General features: G+C 23.6%; 1 protein-coding gene across 1 annotated transcript; it reads left to right on the top strand.

Moving 5' to 3' along the window:
- Window positions 1-8,016: 8,016 nt before the first annotated feature.
- Window positions 8,017-10,060, top strand: AMY1 (alpha-amylase; the record flags this gene model as incomplete). Its single annotated transcript, XM_041683141.1, has 9 exons — window positions 8,017-8,184; window positions 8,240-8,278; window positions 8,364-8,479; window positions 8,549-8,657; window positions 8,726-8,954; window positions 9,013-9,175; window positions 9,241-9,387; window positions 9,453-9,693; window positions 9,773-10,060. 9 exons carry the CDS (start codon window positions 8,017-8,019, stop codon window positions 10,058-10,060), a joined length of 1,500 nt encoding a protein of 499 aa, XP_041547431.1.
- Between the last annotated feature and the right edge of the window lie 9,261 nt (window positions 10,061-19,321).

Here is a 19,321-nt window from a genome sequence, read left to right on the forward strand (position 1 = left end):
TAAAAATTTAATAAGAGTAAGACTAAAAAATATTTTAAATAGTATAGAAAAAATTACAAGAATAATAAAAGAATAAAATTAAAAAATAAATTAAATAATTATTTTTAGTTTCTAGAAGTAGTTTATATTCTATTTTATTATCTTATAATAGTTTCCTCTGGAGATGTAGATCTAGTATATTTAATTTAAAATATATTTTATTACTCTGTTAACATAGTTCTATAGAATAATTTGAAAAAGAATATACTTCAGATTTTAAATATATTTAATTCTAGTATTATTTATTTAATTATAGTCCAAAAATTAACAGCTCTATTAATATTCTTACTTTAATATTTAACTATTATTATATATTTAGTAAATTTTAGATTTATTTTAAATCTACAGGCGTGCCATATCAGTATAAAATTAATTTAATAAAATAAAATTTATTTTTATATAATTTACTCTTCCTAGTCATGCAGACTTTAATTTTTAATTTTATTTATATAATTAATATACCCTCATGACAGTTTCTTGATATTTATTATATTATTATACTTATAATAAAACTTAGTAGTGTAGGTAAATATATAAAGAATATTTTTTAAGATATAAAGGAGGTTAATATAAAAATAGATAGTTTAATAAATTTAGACTATATAATAAATTTATAACTTAGTAAATAGTTTAATATATTATATATTTTTTAATTCTATTTATTTATACTAGGTTGCAAAAATGGTGTAAATATTTATATTTTTTTTATATTTAAAAAGTCTTAATTAGAATTAAATTAAATTTTTTTATAATTATTTCTCTGGATATCTGTTACCAGCTTCTGTATTAAAATATAACTATATACTAGAATAACTTAGTATAACTTCTGTTATTTATATTTTCTTATATAAAAATATTTCTTATTATATATATATTTTATCTTAAATCTATCAAAGTTTTTTCTGTTATTAATTATTCTTTAATTAATATTATTTAGTATACTTCACTATACTCTACTATAATTTTTTAAATATATAACTAATAGCTATAGTTTCTATCTTTATAAATTTATATTATATTACTACTTAAGTTCCTTTTATTAATTATCTTTGATTTTTCTATTTTACTAATATTCTTTTTATTTCTTATAATAATAACCTTTCACGCCAGTATTCTTCTATTTTTATTATCTTAACTTTAATTTCAATCTTAGTAAAAAAGATAAAATTAAATATTCTTTTAAGATATTAAATCTCTGCCAGTTTAAGATTAATATTTTATTTCTTTATTTATTATTTTTTAATTAAATTAGTTATCTTATACTTTTGTTGTTATCTCTACTGGTTAAATTTTATTATATTTTTTATTATTAAAAATAAGATATAAGATTATTATATTTTTTCTGTAATTCTTTTCTTCAGAAAATATTCTTTTTCTTCTTTAATACTGTCTTTCTTAGTATAGAGTCTAATAAGATCTTTCTTTATATTATACAATAATATTTTTGATCTCTTATATTTAAGAGTAAATTATTAAAGTTATTTTTCAAGCTCTGCTATTTTTTGATTCTTGATTTTTCCAGAAAATATTATTAAGTAATATAGCTTATTATATTCTTAATATTTATAAATATTAGATAGCTCCCTATAAGCTTTGTTAAACTATTTTTAGCTATATTAATAATAAAATATATAAGTCCTAAGAGACCAGAAGAATAGATAATAAATAATAATAAATTTTACTAATTAAAAATTAGCTATTATATTAAGTTTATTTTTTTATTTATTTAAATGTCTGGCTAAAGCCAGATATTTATATACTAATTTAATAATAGCCGGCTGTATATTATAAGATATTTTAAGAATTTTATAATAGTTATACCTGATACTTATAAGTGATATATAAAAATTAATTTAATATAAATCTAGATAAATAATAATTAAATATTAATAAATAGAAGTAGTTTAATCTATAAAATAATAGAGCTTGATGGCTGAAGATTTACTAATTATAGAGTAAGAAGAAGATAATATTTAAAAAAATATTATATTTTCAGATTATTATTATTTTATTAAAAGTTAAGATTAAAAATACTTATTTATTTATTTTTTATTCTACTTTTACTGAGTTTATCACAGAGCTGTATAATATAATTTTATATATTTATATTAATATAATAAGTATATTACATATATTATAATTAATCTGAAATCTAATTTAAAAAGGCTTAGTACTAGAGTCCAGAAAAAAAAAATATAAATATTTATACTGTTTTTATAACTAGCTGTATATAATTTTTTATTTTTTTATTATATATATCTTTATCTATACTAGGCATCCCGTACAGCTGATTATAAAACTGGTATAATTATTTATATTCTTTAGATTTTTAAAATATATCTAAAGTTATAGTAGAGGCCACTGTATTAAATAGTAGTTAATTATATTTTAAATAACTTAGTATATTTTATATGACCTGTAATTTATATACAAGTATATTTTTCTATTATGGAGAATATATTTTAAAAACTTATTAAAGATTTTTTCTAGAAGATCTTATTAATTATTTTTTATAGTATAAATAGCTCCTGATCTAGCTCTATTAAAACTAGAATTTATATAAGATATAATTTATTAAGATAAGTATGTTTAATAATGCTTAGCTATATTTTTATTAATTTATTTTTACTAATTTAAATTATAGTTATAAAAATTATATAATTTTATATAATAGTTTTTTAATAAGTTAATTACTTTATACCACATGAATATTATAGCAGGATAATATCAGTTATTTATTAATATAAAATTATATAATAAGATTATTCAGGCATGTATACCTAATATAATTTATTAATAAGTTAAATTAATATAAAATATCTAATAAATACTGTAATTACTATATCTTATATTATTATATTTATTATACAGCAAGGAAGGTGATATTATATATATTTAAATTATTTCTAATTTTTTTGTTTTTTTTATTATATTAGTTTCAGGATCCTAAAATCTTAATATTCTTAAAGTGCTGTATTTTAACTTTTTTTATTTTATTATATTTTAAAATCAGACTCCTGCTCCTCTTAGCTACTTATTAATATATATAATTATAATATTTTTCTACCGGGTAACTGATAAAGACTCTATTACTGTATTTAAACTAGAATAAGATTTTATTATAAAAAATACTTTTTTCTGAGTAATACTGGATTCTCTTATATAAGATAATATTATAGAGCTTATAGAATATATCCAGTAATATCTAAATTAGAAAAATAAATATCTAATATTATTTATTTCTGTATATCTTGATTTTGACATAACTAAAATCAAAGTATTATACCGGGTAAATAATAGTAAAAAGAGTATTATTTTCTAGAAAATCTGTTTAGATAAGAATAATAATCTTGAATAAGTAATAATATATAATCTAAAAAAAGAACTGGAATTTTAGATTTAAAATAATATATTTTATAATACCAAGTACAAAGTCCTGTTTATATATAAAATCCTATAAAATTATATTATCAGAGGTGAAAGGTACATGAATTAGTAAGAAAATAAATAATTATTATCTATTTATAAAATTTTAATTATTATAGCTAATTTATTTAAACAAAATAGACTAGCAGAAAGTAGTTTTATATTAATTATCTCTTTTATTAAAAGATATAATAATCTATGTACTATGGTTATGGATTTATTATTTATTATTTTTATTTTAAAGTAATTCAGACAGGTTTAGAATAGAATTAGAGTTTAAATTAAAAATAATTATTATAATGGCCGTAGAAAAGAAGTAAAAGAAAAAGAGAAAAATAAAAATTAGTAATAAATTATTTTTTATTCTAGAATTTATTTTTGTAGTATAGCTATATTAGCTATTATAAATAAGATTATTTCTAATATAGACTGGGTCAACTGGTATGACTTTATTAATAAAATTATTAAAAATTACTAAATTATTTTAAAATACTACTAAAAAACTTAATATGAAAGTTTTTATCTTATTTATTAATTTATTTAAAAATATGTCCCGTACCAGGGCAGTAATTCTTATAAATTAAAAAAATATCATTACCTGTAGATTACCTGTATAAGATATTATAAATATTCTTTATAGTAATATCTTTTTTTATTATTTTATTTATTATTTATAAAAATATAACTTTTCTATGGTCTTTCTAAATACAGTTTAAACTTAAGAATTTCAGAAAGAAGAAGTATATAAACATTTATACTATTTTTATAATTAGTTATAAATTAGAATAGAAAAACTTTGATATTAATAGTGGACTGGCTATTATTCTTAAGATTTATATTTTTTTTAATTATAATAAAAAAGTCTAGTTAATAAAATACTTAGAGTATTATAGAAAAAGTTATTATCTATATTATTCTATACAAGCTATATATATTAGAATTAATTTAATAATAGTCTACAGAGCTTTTTCTATTTTTTTTAATTACTGATAATTCTGATAAATATATTATTAATATTTACTTAATATTACTGAGTATAGAAAAATATAAGTTTAGTAACAGTATACCTTAGTAATAAGGATTGTGGGATTCTTTTATATTAAATACAGGTATTATAATTCTGCCAGTAAATTTTAGATAATTCTATTAAATCTTTATTATATTTTAAAGCCAAGAACTAATTAAATTAAAGTAAATATAAAAATTATATAGCTAGAAGAAAGGTACTTCAAAATTATAATTAAAAAGAAAACAGTTAAAGAAAAAAAAAATATGATTTATTATTATTCAACAGCATTTTATAATAATATTAATTAATTTAATTATTATTAAAAGAATGATTTGCTACATATATCTGATTAATCTATAAAAAATAAAAAGCTGATTATTTAATCTAATTATTAAATTAAAATCTGAGAAATGACCGGGGGAATTATTATTTAATTTATTAAATTTTTTAAAAAGAAGAATATTTATTATTATAAAATCAGAAAGTATAGAATAATAATAATTACTCTATTATATTATATATAGCTATCAGATTAAAGTAATTTAATATTTATTTAATAGCAAACAGATATATTTATTCTAATAGTTAGTATTTTTTAGCTAGTTCTGAGGAGATTTAATAAATATATATAAAAATAATAAGATTATCTTATAAATAATTATTTTTATATTATAATTCTTTAATAATTAGACCAGTATGCCGGAAGTGCCTTTTCATACTTTATTTTCTTATTTTTATAATATTAATATATTATTTAAGAAAGATATTAAATTCTTATTTTAGGCTATTTTTATATATGCTCCAGTACTGCTGAATAAAGACTTTTAACTTAGTAAAAAACTTTTTAATTAGATTTAGATCTGGTAAATATAATAATAAATATACTAGTTTAATCCCTGCTTTTAAGTATATTTAGTTAATTTACTTAAAGTAATAAAAAGATATATTATTTATAATTATAACAGACCTCAGTTCTAGTTATTTCCTATATTAAAAAAGCAGCTTCTTAATAAAATCTTTAAAAACTGAAGTATCAGTTATATCTTGAAAGATATAAGATAGAATAATACTATTTTAAGAATATACAGATAATATTTAATACTACTAATTATAATAAAATTTAGATATTTAAATAAAAGTTATATCTAGAAAAGACTAACCCGTTTGTCAGAAGCCAGCTTATTTATTATATTTAGATTTATCCACGTATACAAACTGATAGGAATGAAAATCTGAGATTAAATAAAAATATATATCCTGCAGATCTGAATTCTATTTCTTTATTTTTTATTAAGCTGTTTTTTTAGATTAATTTTTAGAAGACAGAGCCCGCCTGATATTAGATATAGTTATATATATTTAGAACTTATTCTATAGAAAGATAGCTATTTTGTCAAGGTATAGATTAGACTTTTTAAGAAAATAATTATAAAGAGTTTCTAGTATTATTAGTAAGATATTTCATGGGTATCTATCTTTATTTAAAAAGATTTTATTACTGCTGAATAGCCAGAGATTTAACTGAATTTTAGAAATTATATATATACTGCAGTTAGCAACTTCAGTTATCTAAATATTAGTAAATAATAGATTATACTTAATTATATTATAAATAATTTGATATTATAAAGGTGCTAGGTTAGGTATTATTATATTTCTGTAATAAAATTAATTATCAGGAGATTATCTGCAGGAAACATTATGGTAGGGTAACTAAGGTTGTGTCTATATAATATATATATATAAAATATATGAGTTTTGGTAATATAATACAGAAGTACTATATAGTACTGTATTATAAAAACATATTAATCCAGATCTTTTCCTATAATAGACTAGCGTGCTTGGCATTAGGGTTCGAAAAACAATCGAAGAGTATAAGGGGATGACAGCAGTAATGACTCCAACTGTACGCCTCCGGGTAGTAGACCGAGCAGCCGAGCCAGCTCAGCGCCTAAAACGCCTTATACAATTAAGCAGTTAAAGAAGTTAGAATCTACGCTTAAAAAGCTACTTAAAAATCGATCTCGCAGTCCCGATTCGCCTATAATGGGTGTCACAGTCCATTGATTTGCTTGACCACGAGGTCCTATCTACCGTGGGCTCTCCCCCCCCTTTTATGTCTAGGGGTCTGGTAATCAGGCCGTCTAGATGGTGGGTCTGCGGGATTTTTCGGCCCTTCTATGTACATCCATGTGATTCTAAACATTCCCAGGAACAATATCTGCCTATTCCTTCTTCGGTTGGTGATCGTCATCTTCAAATCCTTTTCAAAATTCATGTGATCCGTCAAAACTCTGATGCCTGGTGATCCTTCTAGCAAGTGGAACCATCTCTCAAATGCGTACGTAATGGCGAGCAATTCTCTGTCGTATGTGTCATAGTTTTTCTCGGCGGGGGTCAGTGCGCGGGAGCATATGCCGGTGGGTTTTCCGTTCTGGGTAAGCCAAGCGCTAATTCCGAAAAGTGAGGCGTCTGTGATAAGTGTGCATCGTTTGGTTGGGTCGTGTTCGTGTATGTCGATGACGTGTGATGCGGCATTTTTCACTGCCAAGAATGCGCGATTTTGTTCATTGGTCCAGATCCACTTCTTCCCGGTGGACACGTATAGCGGTGACGCAAGCTCTGCATAATTCGCCTATCAAAACCAGTTTAAATCAACTGATTAAAGGTGCCGAACGAGCTATAAATGATATAACAATATTAAAGCATTAATTAGAGCAATATCAGGCCGCGCACGAAAGGCAACTTAAAAAGCGAAAGCGCTCTACTAAACAGATTACTTTTGAAAAAGGCACATCAGTATTTAAAGCCCGAATCCTTATTAAGCGCCGAAATCAGGCAGATAAAGCCATACAGGCAGATAGACCTCTACCTATTAAATCGGCTTCTAGGCGCGCTCCATCTAAATGTTCTGGCTGTGGTGTACAGGGGCATAAAATTACGCACTACCCGAATCGATAGAACTACTCATTTTTATATAGAAGTCAGAATTCATGGTGTTTTGATCATTTTAAATTTTTATATGGCGGGTGGTGGGCAACTCGCTTGCGCGGGCAACTCGCTTACCGATTACGTTAGGGCTGATATTTACGTAAAAATCGTCAAGGGATGCAAGACCAAAGTAGTAAAACCCCGGAGTCAACAGCATCCAAGCCCAAGTCCTTCACGGAGAAACCCCAGCGTCCACATCACGAGCGAAGGACCACCTCTAGGCATCGGACGCACCATCCAATTAGAAGCAGCAAAGCGAAACAGCCCAAGAAAAAGGTCGGCCCGGCGGAAATTTAAAGGGATTAATTTCCACTCAACCACAAATCACAGTCGTCCCCGGTATTGTCCTGCAGAATGCAATTTAAACTCTTCTGCGAATCGCTTGGATTCCCCGCCCCTGGCCGTAGAGCTTAAAGTATGTCCCTTGTCGATGCGATGTATCACAACATATAAATACTAGCAAGGGATGCCATGCTTGGAGGATAGCAACCGACAACATCACATCAAGCTCTCCCTTCTCTGAACAATAAACCCCACAGAAGGCATTTATGATGGTCGCGTGGTGGTCTCTATTTCTGTACGGCCTTCAGGTCGCGGCACCTGCTTTGGCTGCAACGCCTGCGGACTGGCGATCGCAATCCATTTATTTCCTTCTCACGGATCGATTTGCAAGGACGGATGGGTCGACGACTGCGACTTGTAATACTGCGGATCAGGTGTGTTGTTACCTACTAGCTTTCAGAAAGAGGAATGTAAACTGACTTGATATAGAAATACTGTGGTGGAACTTGGCAGGGCATCATCGACAAGGTAAATTGCCCCTTTATCAAAAAAAAAGAAGGAAAAGCAGAAGAAAAATAAAATAAAAAGAACTCTAGTCCTAACCATCACATAGTTGGACTATATCCAGGGAATGGGCTTCACAGCCATCTGGATCACCCCCGTTACAGCCCAGCTGCCCCAGACCACCGCATATGGAGATGCCTACCATGGCTACTGGCAGCAGGATATGTAAGTCGATTTCTTTAAATATCTACCTGTCATCTTTTACATCAATATGAACTAACTTGATGGTTTTAGATACTCTCTGAACGAAAACTACGGCACTGCAGATGACTTGAAGGCGCTCTCTTCGGCCCTTCATGAGAGGGGGATGTATCTTATGGTCGATGTGGTTGCTAACCATATGGTTCGTGGTCCTTTGCAACTGACTTCGCGGATATGGTTCATTTCAGTACTGACAATGAGTAATATCAGGGCTATGATGGAGCGGGTAGCTCAGTCGATTACAGTGTGTTTAAACCGTTCAGTTCCCAAGACTACTTCCACCCGTTCTGTTTCATTCAAAACTATGAAGATCAGACTCAGGTTGAGGATTGCTGGCTAGGAGATAACACTGTCTCCTTGCCTGATCTCGATACCACCAAGGATGTGGTCAAGAATGAATGGTACGACTGGGTGGGATCATTGGTATCGAACTACTCCAGTAAGATATTTCTCCCTCATTCTACAACTTGGCTGATCGATGATACTTACGAAATCAGTTGACGGCCTCCGTATCGACACAGTAAAACACGTCCAGAAGGACTTCTGGCCCGGGTACAACAAAGCCGCAGGCGTGTACTGTATCGGCGAGGTGCTCGACGGTGATCCGGCCTACACTTGTCCCTACCAGAACGTCATGGACGGCGTACTGAACTATCCCATGTATGGTTCCTCCAACCATGAGCCTTCTTGCAAGTCTCATCTCCTAACGAAACGGCTAAAACCAGTTACTATCCACTCCTCAACGCCTTCAAGTCAACCTCCGGCAGCATGGACGACCTCTACAACATGATCAACACCGTCAAATCCGACTGTCCAGACTCAACACTCCTGGGCACATTCGTCGAGAACCACGACAACCCACGGTTCGCTTCGTAAGTCTTCCCTTTTATTTTCCGTTCCCAATTTCCACACAGAACCCCACCTAACAAGAGCAAAGTTACACCAACGACATAGCCCTCGCCAAGAACGTCGCAGCATTCATCATCCTCAACGACGGAATCCCCATCATCTACGCCGGCCAAGAACAGCACTACGCCGGCGGAAACGACCCCGCGAACCGCGAAGCAACCTGGCTCTCGGGCTACCCGACCGACAGCGAGCTGTACAAGTTAATTGCCTCCGCGAACGCAATCCGGAACTATGCCATTAGCAAAGATACAGGATTCGTGACCTACAAGGTAAGCACAACCTCTAAGCATACCCTAATGGCCTATCTTCAGAGTATCTGACACAAGAGACTAATCACTGGCAATACAGAACTGGCCCATCTACAAAGACGACACAACGATCGCCATGCGCAAGGGCACAGATGGGTCGCAGATCGTGACTATCTTGTCCAACAAGGGTGCTTCGGGTGATTCGTATACCCTCTCCTTGAGTGGTGCGGGTTACACAGCCGGCCAGCAATTGACGGAGGTCATTGGCTGCACGACCGTGACGGTTGGTTCGGATGGAAATGTGCCTGTTCCTATGGCAGGTGGGCTACCTAGGGTATTGTATCCGACTGAGAAGTTGGCAGGTAGCAAGATCTGTAGTAGCTCGTGAAGGGTGGAGAGTATATGATGGTACTGCTATTCAATCTGGCATTGGACAGTGAGTTTGAGTTTGATGTACAGTTGGAGTCGTTACTGCTGTCATCCCCTTATACTCTTTGATTGTTTTTCGAACCCTAATACCAAGCACGCTAGTCTATTATAAGAAAGAATCCAGATTAATATGTTTTTATAACGCGGTACTGTATGGTACTTCTGTATTATATTACCAAAGTTTATATATCTTACATGTATATATTATACAGATATAATCTTAGTTATAATTAGAGTTATTACTGCTATCACCCCCTCTAATACTCTTTGATTATATTTTAAATTTTAATGCCAAGTATACTAGTCTACATATAAAAAGTAATCATAATATTAATATTCTGGAAATTTTGATCGTACTGTATTGAATAGTAAGATTATAGAAATAATATATTAAGTTTATATCAGTAATCTATAGTAGCTGGAAGCTTTTATACTGTAAATATATTAAATATAATAAAGTATATGCCTTGTATCTTCTGTAAACTATTAATATTTTTTTTATTTATACTAAGCTATAGTTTAATCCTTTTTAATCTTATCAGGTTAACCAAGACGGGTAGGGCTATAATACTATATTTATTTTAATTTATTATTTATAAATCTAATTATTTTATTAGTTTTATTAGCTATATCTTTTTCCTCATGGATACTCTTGCTGGAATATTTATATAATATAGATTAATATATAATAATTCTAATATTAGACTTCTCAGTGGCATTTACTATTTTTAAAAAATAATATTTAATTCTTATTATAATAATAATATCTCTCAGCTTCAGCTATCTAATCTATAAATATAAATTCTATTATATGTTTCCACTCCTGGTAATTTCAGTAGAAATTATATATTATCTATATTTTGCCCATTATCTGAACATGTATTTAATAAATTATATATTTTTTTATATTAATTCTAATTTAATTATTTAGATTTTTTCCAGGAGCCTGAAGAAAGAATTATAAAATAATATAGAAAAAAATCTTATATTCATTATATTATTAAATAAAAGATAATTCTGAATAACTGAATTATATTAAAGAATACTGAACAGGACTTAATTATAATATTTAGTTTATATTAAATAAAGATAACACAGGATACTAAAAATATTATATATTAAAAAATATATTATAATTAATATATAAGATTAAATAATACTACAGTCAGAGTATCTATAAATAAATATAAATAATCTGATCTGAATAAATATTTTAATAATATTAATATTAATTAGAAATTTATAGAGAAACAGCTCTTAATATAAGAAAATCTGTTTTATATTAGCAAAAAACTTAAATTTTTTATATTTATAAATTATATAAAGGACAGTGGCTCTCCTCTTTTATAAAATATAGATAAAAAAGAAAAGTTATCAGTAATTAAAAAAATACTTATAGAATAAGATATTTAAATTAATATTAAACAGACTTCTAGATAATATTTATATTAATAAGAAATATATTAAATAATATATTATTCTGAGCTATCCTGCTACCATGAAGAGCAGTATTACTGGCTGGATTTTATTAGAAAAAAGTATTATAAACTTAGAATACATTATCTAAGAAGACTTGTTAAATATATTAAAGATAAAAATATCTTAAATATATATAATAATATTCCTGATAATATTTGTAAATAATTCTATACAGAAAAGATACTACAGTTTAAAAAACAAAAAAATCTAAAGTATTCTGTAAATAAATTAATTTATTTATTAATTAATATTAATGTCCTCCCCGCGCAGTTATTATAAAGTTTAATAAATAAATCTGTTATAGCTGAGCAGTCAAGCTCAAGTTTTAACTATATTGATTCTGTTAATATTCCTGGATTCTTAGATAATATAGTAGAGGAATATACTAATTAATACTTATTATATATTAGTTGTAAGATTTATAAAGACTATATTAAAAAAGTATATAATATAGTATTAGAAAATAGATTAAATTTTTAACAGGTTTTAAAAGAAGATCCAGACTTCTTTATTAAGTAAGGGATAATAATTAGTATTATATACTAGTTTATTAATAAAATTAGAAATTAAACCAACTAATACAGATATAACTGAGATTAAAATATATTAAAATAATTATATTATTTTATAGCTTAACCTGTTACTAGCCTAATTAATTATTAAAATATATATATATATTATTACAGTTATCTAAGATTTATTATATAAACTGATAATAATACAGTTTTAAGTAGGATTAGCAGGTATATAAGTAACTAATTTTTTAATAATTCTTAATTTAATAAGAACCTGATAATCTCCTAATTATATAATTTAAAATATATTATAAAAATATTCTTGGTTAACTTCCTCTGCATATCTTATATAATAGATTAAACTTATTAATAATATCTTTATATTTTTTATATTAATACTAGTCATCTTTAGAAAAAGTCCTGAATTTCTTAAAATCTTTTTTATTATTATTTTATTAAAGTTAATCAGCAGCCAACCTTCTTCAGGTCTTAATTCAGTATTATAGCTCTGAAAAAAGTATATAAAAAGATTACAAGCCAGCAGTATTTATTAAAATTATATATAAATATATAGTAGCTAAGAATATATTTTTAATATTTTTTTTTTATTAATATATAAAAATCTATGTTCACAGCCTGCTGATTTAATTAATTTTAATATTATAATTATCTTAATATTTTTTAATAATTTTATGTCTTGGAGTCCAGACAAGAAGAATAAAATAAAAAATATAATTAAAAAATTTATTAATTATATTATTAAGAATTTCCTCCTTCTATGTATATTGGTTATTAACTATTCTATTATAAGAAGTATTATTTAACTTAGATGATTATAGTCTGAGCTTTATTTATTAAAACTCTGTAATTAATGTCTGTATTATTATCTATAATATAAATATTTATACTCTCTAGTATACTATATTATATATCTATCTTATAAAAAAGTTATCTTATACGTGATCACTATTATTATATAATTTTTTAAAAATTTAATAAGAATAAGACTAGAAAATATTTCAAGCAGTATAGAGAAGATTATAAAGATAATAAAGAAATAAAATTAAAAAATAAATTAAATAACTACTTTTAGTTTCTAGAAATAGTTTATATTTTATTATATTATTTTATAATAGTTTCCTCTGGAGATACAGACCTAGTATATCTAATTTAAAATATATTTTATTATTCTGTTAATATAGTTCTATAAAGTAATTTGAAAAAGAATATATTTTAGATTTTAGATATATTTAATCCTGGTATTATTTATTTAATTAATAATTTAAAGATTAACAGCCCTATTAATATCCTTACTTTAATACTTAACTATTATTATATATTTAATGAATTTCAGATTTATTTTAAATCTACAGGTATGTTATATCAGTATAAAATTAATTTAATAAAGTAAAATCTATTTTTATGTGATTTACTCTTTCTAATTATATAGACTTTAATCTTTAATTTTACTTATATAATTAATATGTTCTCACGGCAGCTTCTTAATATTTATTATATTATTATATTTATAATAAAACTTAGCAGTGCAGGTAAATATATAGAAAATATTTTTTAAAATATAAAGAAGATTGATATGAAAGCAGACAGTTTAATAAACTTAGGCTATATAATAAGTTTATAACTTGATAAATAACTTAATATATTATATATTTTTTGATTTTATTTATTTATACTAGATTATAAAAATAGTATAAATATTTATACTCTTTCTATATTTAAAAAGCTCTAATCAGAATTAGATTAAATTTTTTTATAATTATTTCTCTAGATATCTATTACCAGCTTCTATATTAAAATATAATTATATATTAGAGTAACTCAGCGCAGTTTTTATTACTTATATTCTTTTATATAAGAATATTTTTTATTATATATATATTTTATCTTAAATCTACCAAAATTTCTTCTGTTATTAATTATTTTTTAATTAGTATTATTTAGCATACTTTGCTATATTCTATTATAATTTTTTAAATATATAATTAATAGCTATAATTTCTGTCTTTATAAATCTATATTATATTATTACTCAAGTTCTCTTTGCTAATTATCTTTAATTTTTCTATTTTATTAATACTCTTTTTATTTTCTGTAATAATAGTCTTTCGTACCAGTACTTTTCTATTTTTATTATTTTAATTTTAATTTTAATCTCAGTAAAAGAGATAAAATTAAATATTCTTTTAAGATATTAAATCTCTGCTAGTTTAAGATTAATATTCTATTTTTTTATTTATTATTTTCTAATTAAGTTAGTTATCTCATGCTCTCGTTATTATCTCTACTAGTTAAATTCTACTGTATTTCTTATTATTAAAGATAAGATATAAGATTACTATATCTTTTTTATAGCTTTTTTCTTCAAGAAATATTTTTTTTTTAATACTGTTTTTCTCAGTATAGAGTCTAATAAGATCTTTCTTTATATTATATAGTAATATTTTTGATTTCTTATATTTAAGAGTAAACTGCTGAAGTCATTTTTTAAGTTCTGCTATTTTTTAACTCTTGATTTTTCTGGGAAGTATTGCTGAGTAATATAACTTATTATATTCTTAATATTTATAAATATTAAATAACTTTTTATAAACTTTGCTAAGCTGTTTTTAATTATATTAATAATAAGATATATAAGCCCTAAGAGGCTAGAAAAATAGATAATAAATAATAATAAATCTTATTAATTAAAAATTAGCTGTTATATTAGATTTGTTTTTTTATTTATTTAGATATCTGGCTAAAGCCAGATATTTATATATTAATTTAATAATAGCTGGCTGTGTATTATAGGATATTCTAAGAATTTTATAATAATTATATCTGATATTTGTGGATAATATATGAAAGTTAATTTAATATAAATCTAGATAAATAATAATTAAATATTAATAAACAGAAGTAGTCTGATCTATAAAATAATAGAGCTTGATAGCTGAAGATTCACTGATTATAAAATAAAAAAAAGATAATATTTAAAGAAATATTATATTTTCAGACTGTTATTATTTTGTTAAAAATCAAGACTAGAAATACTTATTTATTTATTCTTTATTTTATTTTTACTGAGCTTATTATAAAGCCGTACAGTATAATTTTATATATTTATACTAGTATAACAAGTATATTATGTATATTATAATTGATCTGAAATCTAATCTAAAAAGACTTAATATTAAAGTTCAGAAAAAAAGGAAAAGTATAGATATTTATATTATTTTTATAACTAGCTGTATATAATTTTTTATTTTTTTATTATATATATTTTTATTTATACTAGGCATTCTGTACAGCTGATTATAAAACTAATATAATTATTTATATTCTTCAGGTTTTTAAAATATATTTAAAGCTATAGTAGAGGCCACTGTATTAAATAATAGTTAATTATATTTTAAATAACTTAGTATATTTTATATAGCCTGTAACTTATATATAAATATATTCTTTTATTATAGAGAATATATCCTAAGAACCTACCAAAGATTCTTTCTGGAAGATTTTATTAATTATTTTTTATAATATAAATAGCTCCTGATCTAGCTTTATTAAAACTAGAGTTTATATAAGATATAATTTACTAAGATAAGTATATCTAATAATATTTAGCTATATTTTTATTAATTTATCTTTATTAATTTAAATTATAGCCATGAAGATTATATAATTTTATATAATAATTTTTTAATAAATTAATTATTCTATACTACATGGATATTATAGCAGAGTAGTATTAACTATTTGTTAATATAAGACTGTATAATAAGACTGTTTAAATATATATATCTAACATAGCTTATTAATAAGTTAAATTAATATAAGGTATTTAACAGGCACTGTAATTACTATATTTTATACTATTATATTTATTATACAGTAAGGGAGGCGATGTTATATATATTTAAATTATTTTTAATTTTTTTATTTTTTTTATTATATTAGTTTCAGGATCCTGAAGTTCTGATATTCTTAAAGTACTATATTTTAATCTTTTTTATCTTATTATATTTTAAAATCAGATTTCTGCTTTTCTTAGCTACTTATCAGTATATATAATTATAATATTTTTTTATTAAATAACTAATAAAGATTTTATTACTATATTTAAACCGGGACAAGATTTTATTACAGGAAATACTTTTTTTTAAATAATACTAAATCCTCTTATATAAGATAATACTATAGAGCTTGTAGAATATATCCAGTAATATTTAAACTGGAAGAATAGATATCTGATATTATTTATTTCTATATATCTTAATTTTAATATAGTCAAAACTAAAGTACTGTACTGGGTGAATAATAATAAAAAAAGTATTATTTTCTAGAAAATCTGCTTGGATAAGAATAATAATCTTAAATAAATAATAATATATAATTTAAAAAGAGAACTAGGATTTTAGATTCAAGATAATATATTCTATAATATTAAATATAAAGTTCTGTTTATGCGTAAAATCCTATAAAATTATATTATTAAAAATAAAAGATATATGAATTAGTAAGAAAATAAGTAATTATTATTTATCTATAAAATTTCAACCATTGTAGCTAATTTATTTAAATAAAATAGATTAGTAGAAAATAGTTTTATATTAACTATCTCTTTTATTAAAAAATATAACAGTTTATATACTGTGGTTATAGATTTATTATTTACTATTTTTACCCTAAAATAATTCAGATAGGTTTAAAACAGGATTAAAGTTTAAATTAAAAATAATTATTATAATAGCTGTAGAAAAGAAGTAAAAGAAAAAGAGAAAAATAGAAATTAATAATAAACTATTTTTTATTCTAGGATTTATTTTTGTAGTATAGTTATGTTGGCCATTATAAATAAAACTGTTTCTAATATAAACTGGGTTAACTGGTATGACTTTATTAATAAAATTATTAAAAATTACTGAATTATTTTAGAATACTGCTGAGAAACTTAATATAAAGATTTTTATTTTATTTATTAGTTTATTTAAGAATATATTCTGTACTAGAGCAGTAATTTTTATAAGTTAAAAAAATATCACTATTTATGGATTACCTGTATAAGATATTATAAATATTCTTTATAATAATATTTTTTTTTACTGTTTTATCTATTATTTATAAAAATATAGCTTTTCTGTGGTCTTTCCAAATACAGTTTAAATTTAAGAATTTCAGAAAAAAGAAGTGTATAAATATTTATATTATTTTTATAATTAGTTATAAATCAGAATAAAAAAACTTTGATATTAATAGTAGACTGGCTATTATTCTTAAAACCTGTACTTTTTTTAATTATAATAAAGAAATCTAGTTAATAAAATATTTAAAATATTATAAAAGAAGCTATTATCTATATTACTCTATATAAGCTATATATATTAGAACTGACTTGATAGTAGTCTGTAAAACTTTTTCTATTTTCTTTAATTACTGATAACTCTAATAAATATATTATTAATATTTACTTAATATTACTGAGTATAGAAAAATATAAGTTTAATAATAGTATATTTTAGTAATAAGAATCGCGGGATTCTTTTATATTAAATATAGATATTATAATTCTGTTAGTAAATTCTAGGTAGTTTTATTAAATCTTTATTATATTTTAAAATTAAGAATTAATTAAATTAAAATAAATACAAAAATTATATGGCCAGAAGAAAGGTGCTTTAAAATTATAATTAAAAGAAAAATAATTAAAGAAAAAAAAATATAATTTATTATTATTTAACAGTATTTTATAATAATATTAATTAATTTAATTACTGTTAAAAGAATAATTTACTACATATATCTGATTAATCTGTGAAAAATAGAAAGCTGATTATTTAATTTAATTATTAAATTAAAATTTAAGAAACAACTGGGGGAATTATTATTTAATTTATTAGATTTTTTAAAGAGAAGAGTATTTATTATTATAGAATTAAAGAATATAAAATAATAATAATTACTTTACTATACTATACATAGCTATCAGATTAAAATAATTTAATATTTATTTAGTAGTAAACAGATATATTTATTTTAATAGTTAATATCTTTTGGCTAGCTCTGAGGAGACTTAATAAATATATATAAAAATAATAAAATTATTTTATAAATAATTATCTTTATATTATAACTCTTTAACAGTCAGACTGGTATGCCGGAAGTGTCTTTTTATATTTTATTTTTTTATTTTTATAATATTAATATATTATTTAAGAAAGATATTAAATTCTTATTCTAGATTATTTTTATATATGCTCTAGTGCCGCTGAATAAAGACTTTTAATTTAATAAAGAATTCTTTAATTAAATTTAGGTCTGGTGAATATAGTAGTAAATATACTAGTTTAATCTCTGTTTTTAAGTATATTTAATTAATCTGCTCGGAGTAATAAAAAGATATATTATCTATAATTATAACAGATCTTAATTCTAGTTATTTTCTATATTAAAGAAACAGCTTTTTAATAAAATTTTCAAAGACTAAAGTATTAATTATATCTTGAAAAATACAGGATAGAATAATACTGTCTTAAAAATATATAAATAATATTTAATATTATTAATTATAATAAAATTTAGATACTTAAATAAAAATTATATCTAGAGAAGATCAGCCTGTTTATTAAAAACTAGCTTATTTATTATATTCAGATTTATTTATATATACAAGCTGATAGGAATAAAAATCTAAGATTAAATAAAAATATATATTTTATAGATCTGAATTCTATTCTTTTATTTTTTACTAAGCTGTTTTTTTAAACTAATCTTTAGAAGATAGAACCCGCCTGATATTAGATATAGTTGTATATATTTAGAATTTATTCTATAAAAAAATAATTATTTTATTAAGATATAGATCAGGCTTTTTAAAAAAATGATTATAAAGAGCCTCCAGTATTATTAATAAGATACTTTATAAGTATTTATTTTTATTTAAAAGAGTTTTACTACTGCTGAATAGCTGGAGATTTAATTAAATCTTAAGAATTATATATATACTATAGTTAACAGCTTTAGCTATCTAGATATTAGTAAGTAATGGATTATACTTAATTATATTATAAATAATTTAATATTGTGAAGGTACTAGATTAGATATTATTATATTTTTATAATAAGATTAATTATCAGGAGATTATCTGCAGGAAATATCATGGTAGGGTAACCAAGATTATATTTATATAATATATATATATAAGATATATAAGTTTCAGTGATAT

This window comes from Aspergillus luchuensis, chromosome 7 (genome assembly GCF_016861625.1).
Source record: "Aspergillus luchuensis IFO 4308 DNA, chromosome 7, nearly complete sequence".
Taxonomy (NCBI): Eukaryota; Fungi; Ascomycota; class Eurotiomycetes; order Eurotiales; family Aspergillaceae; genus Aspergillus; species Aspergillus luchuensis.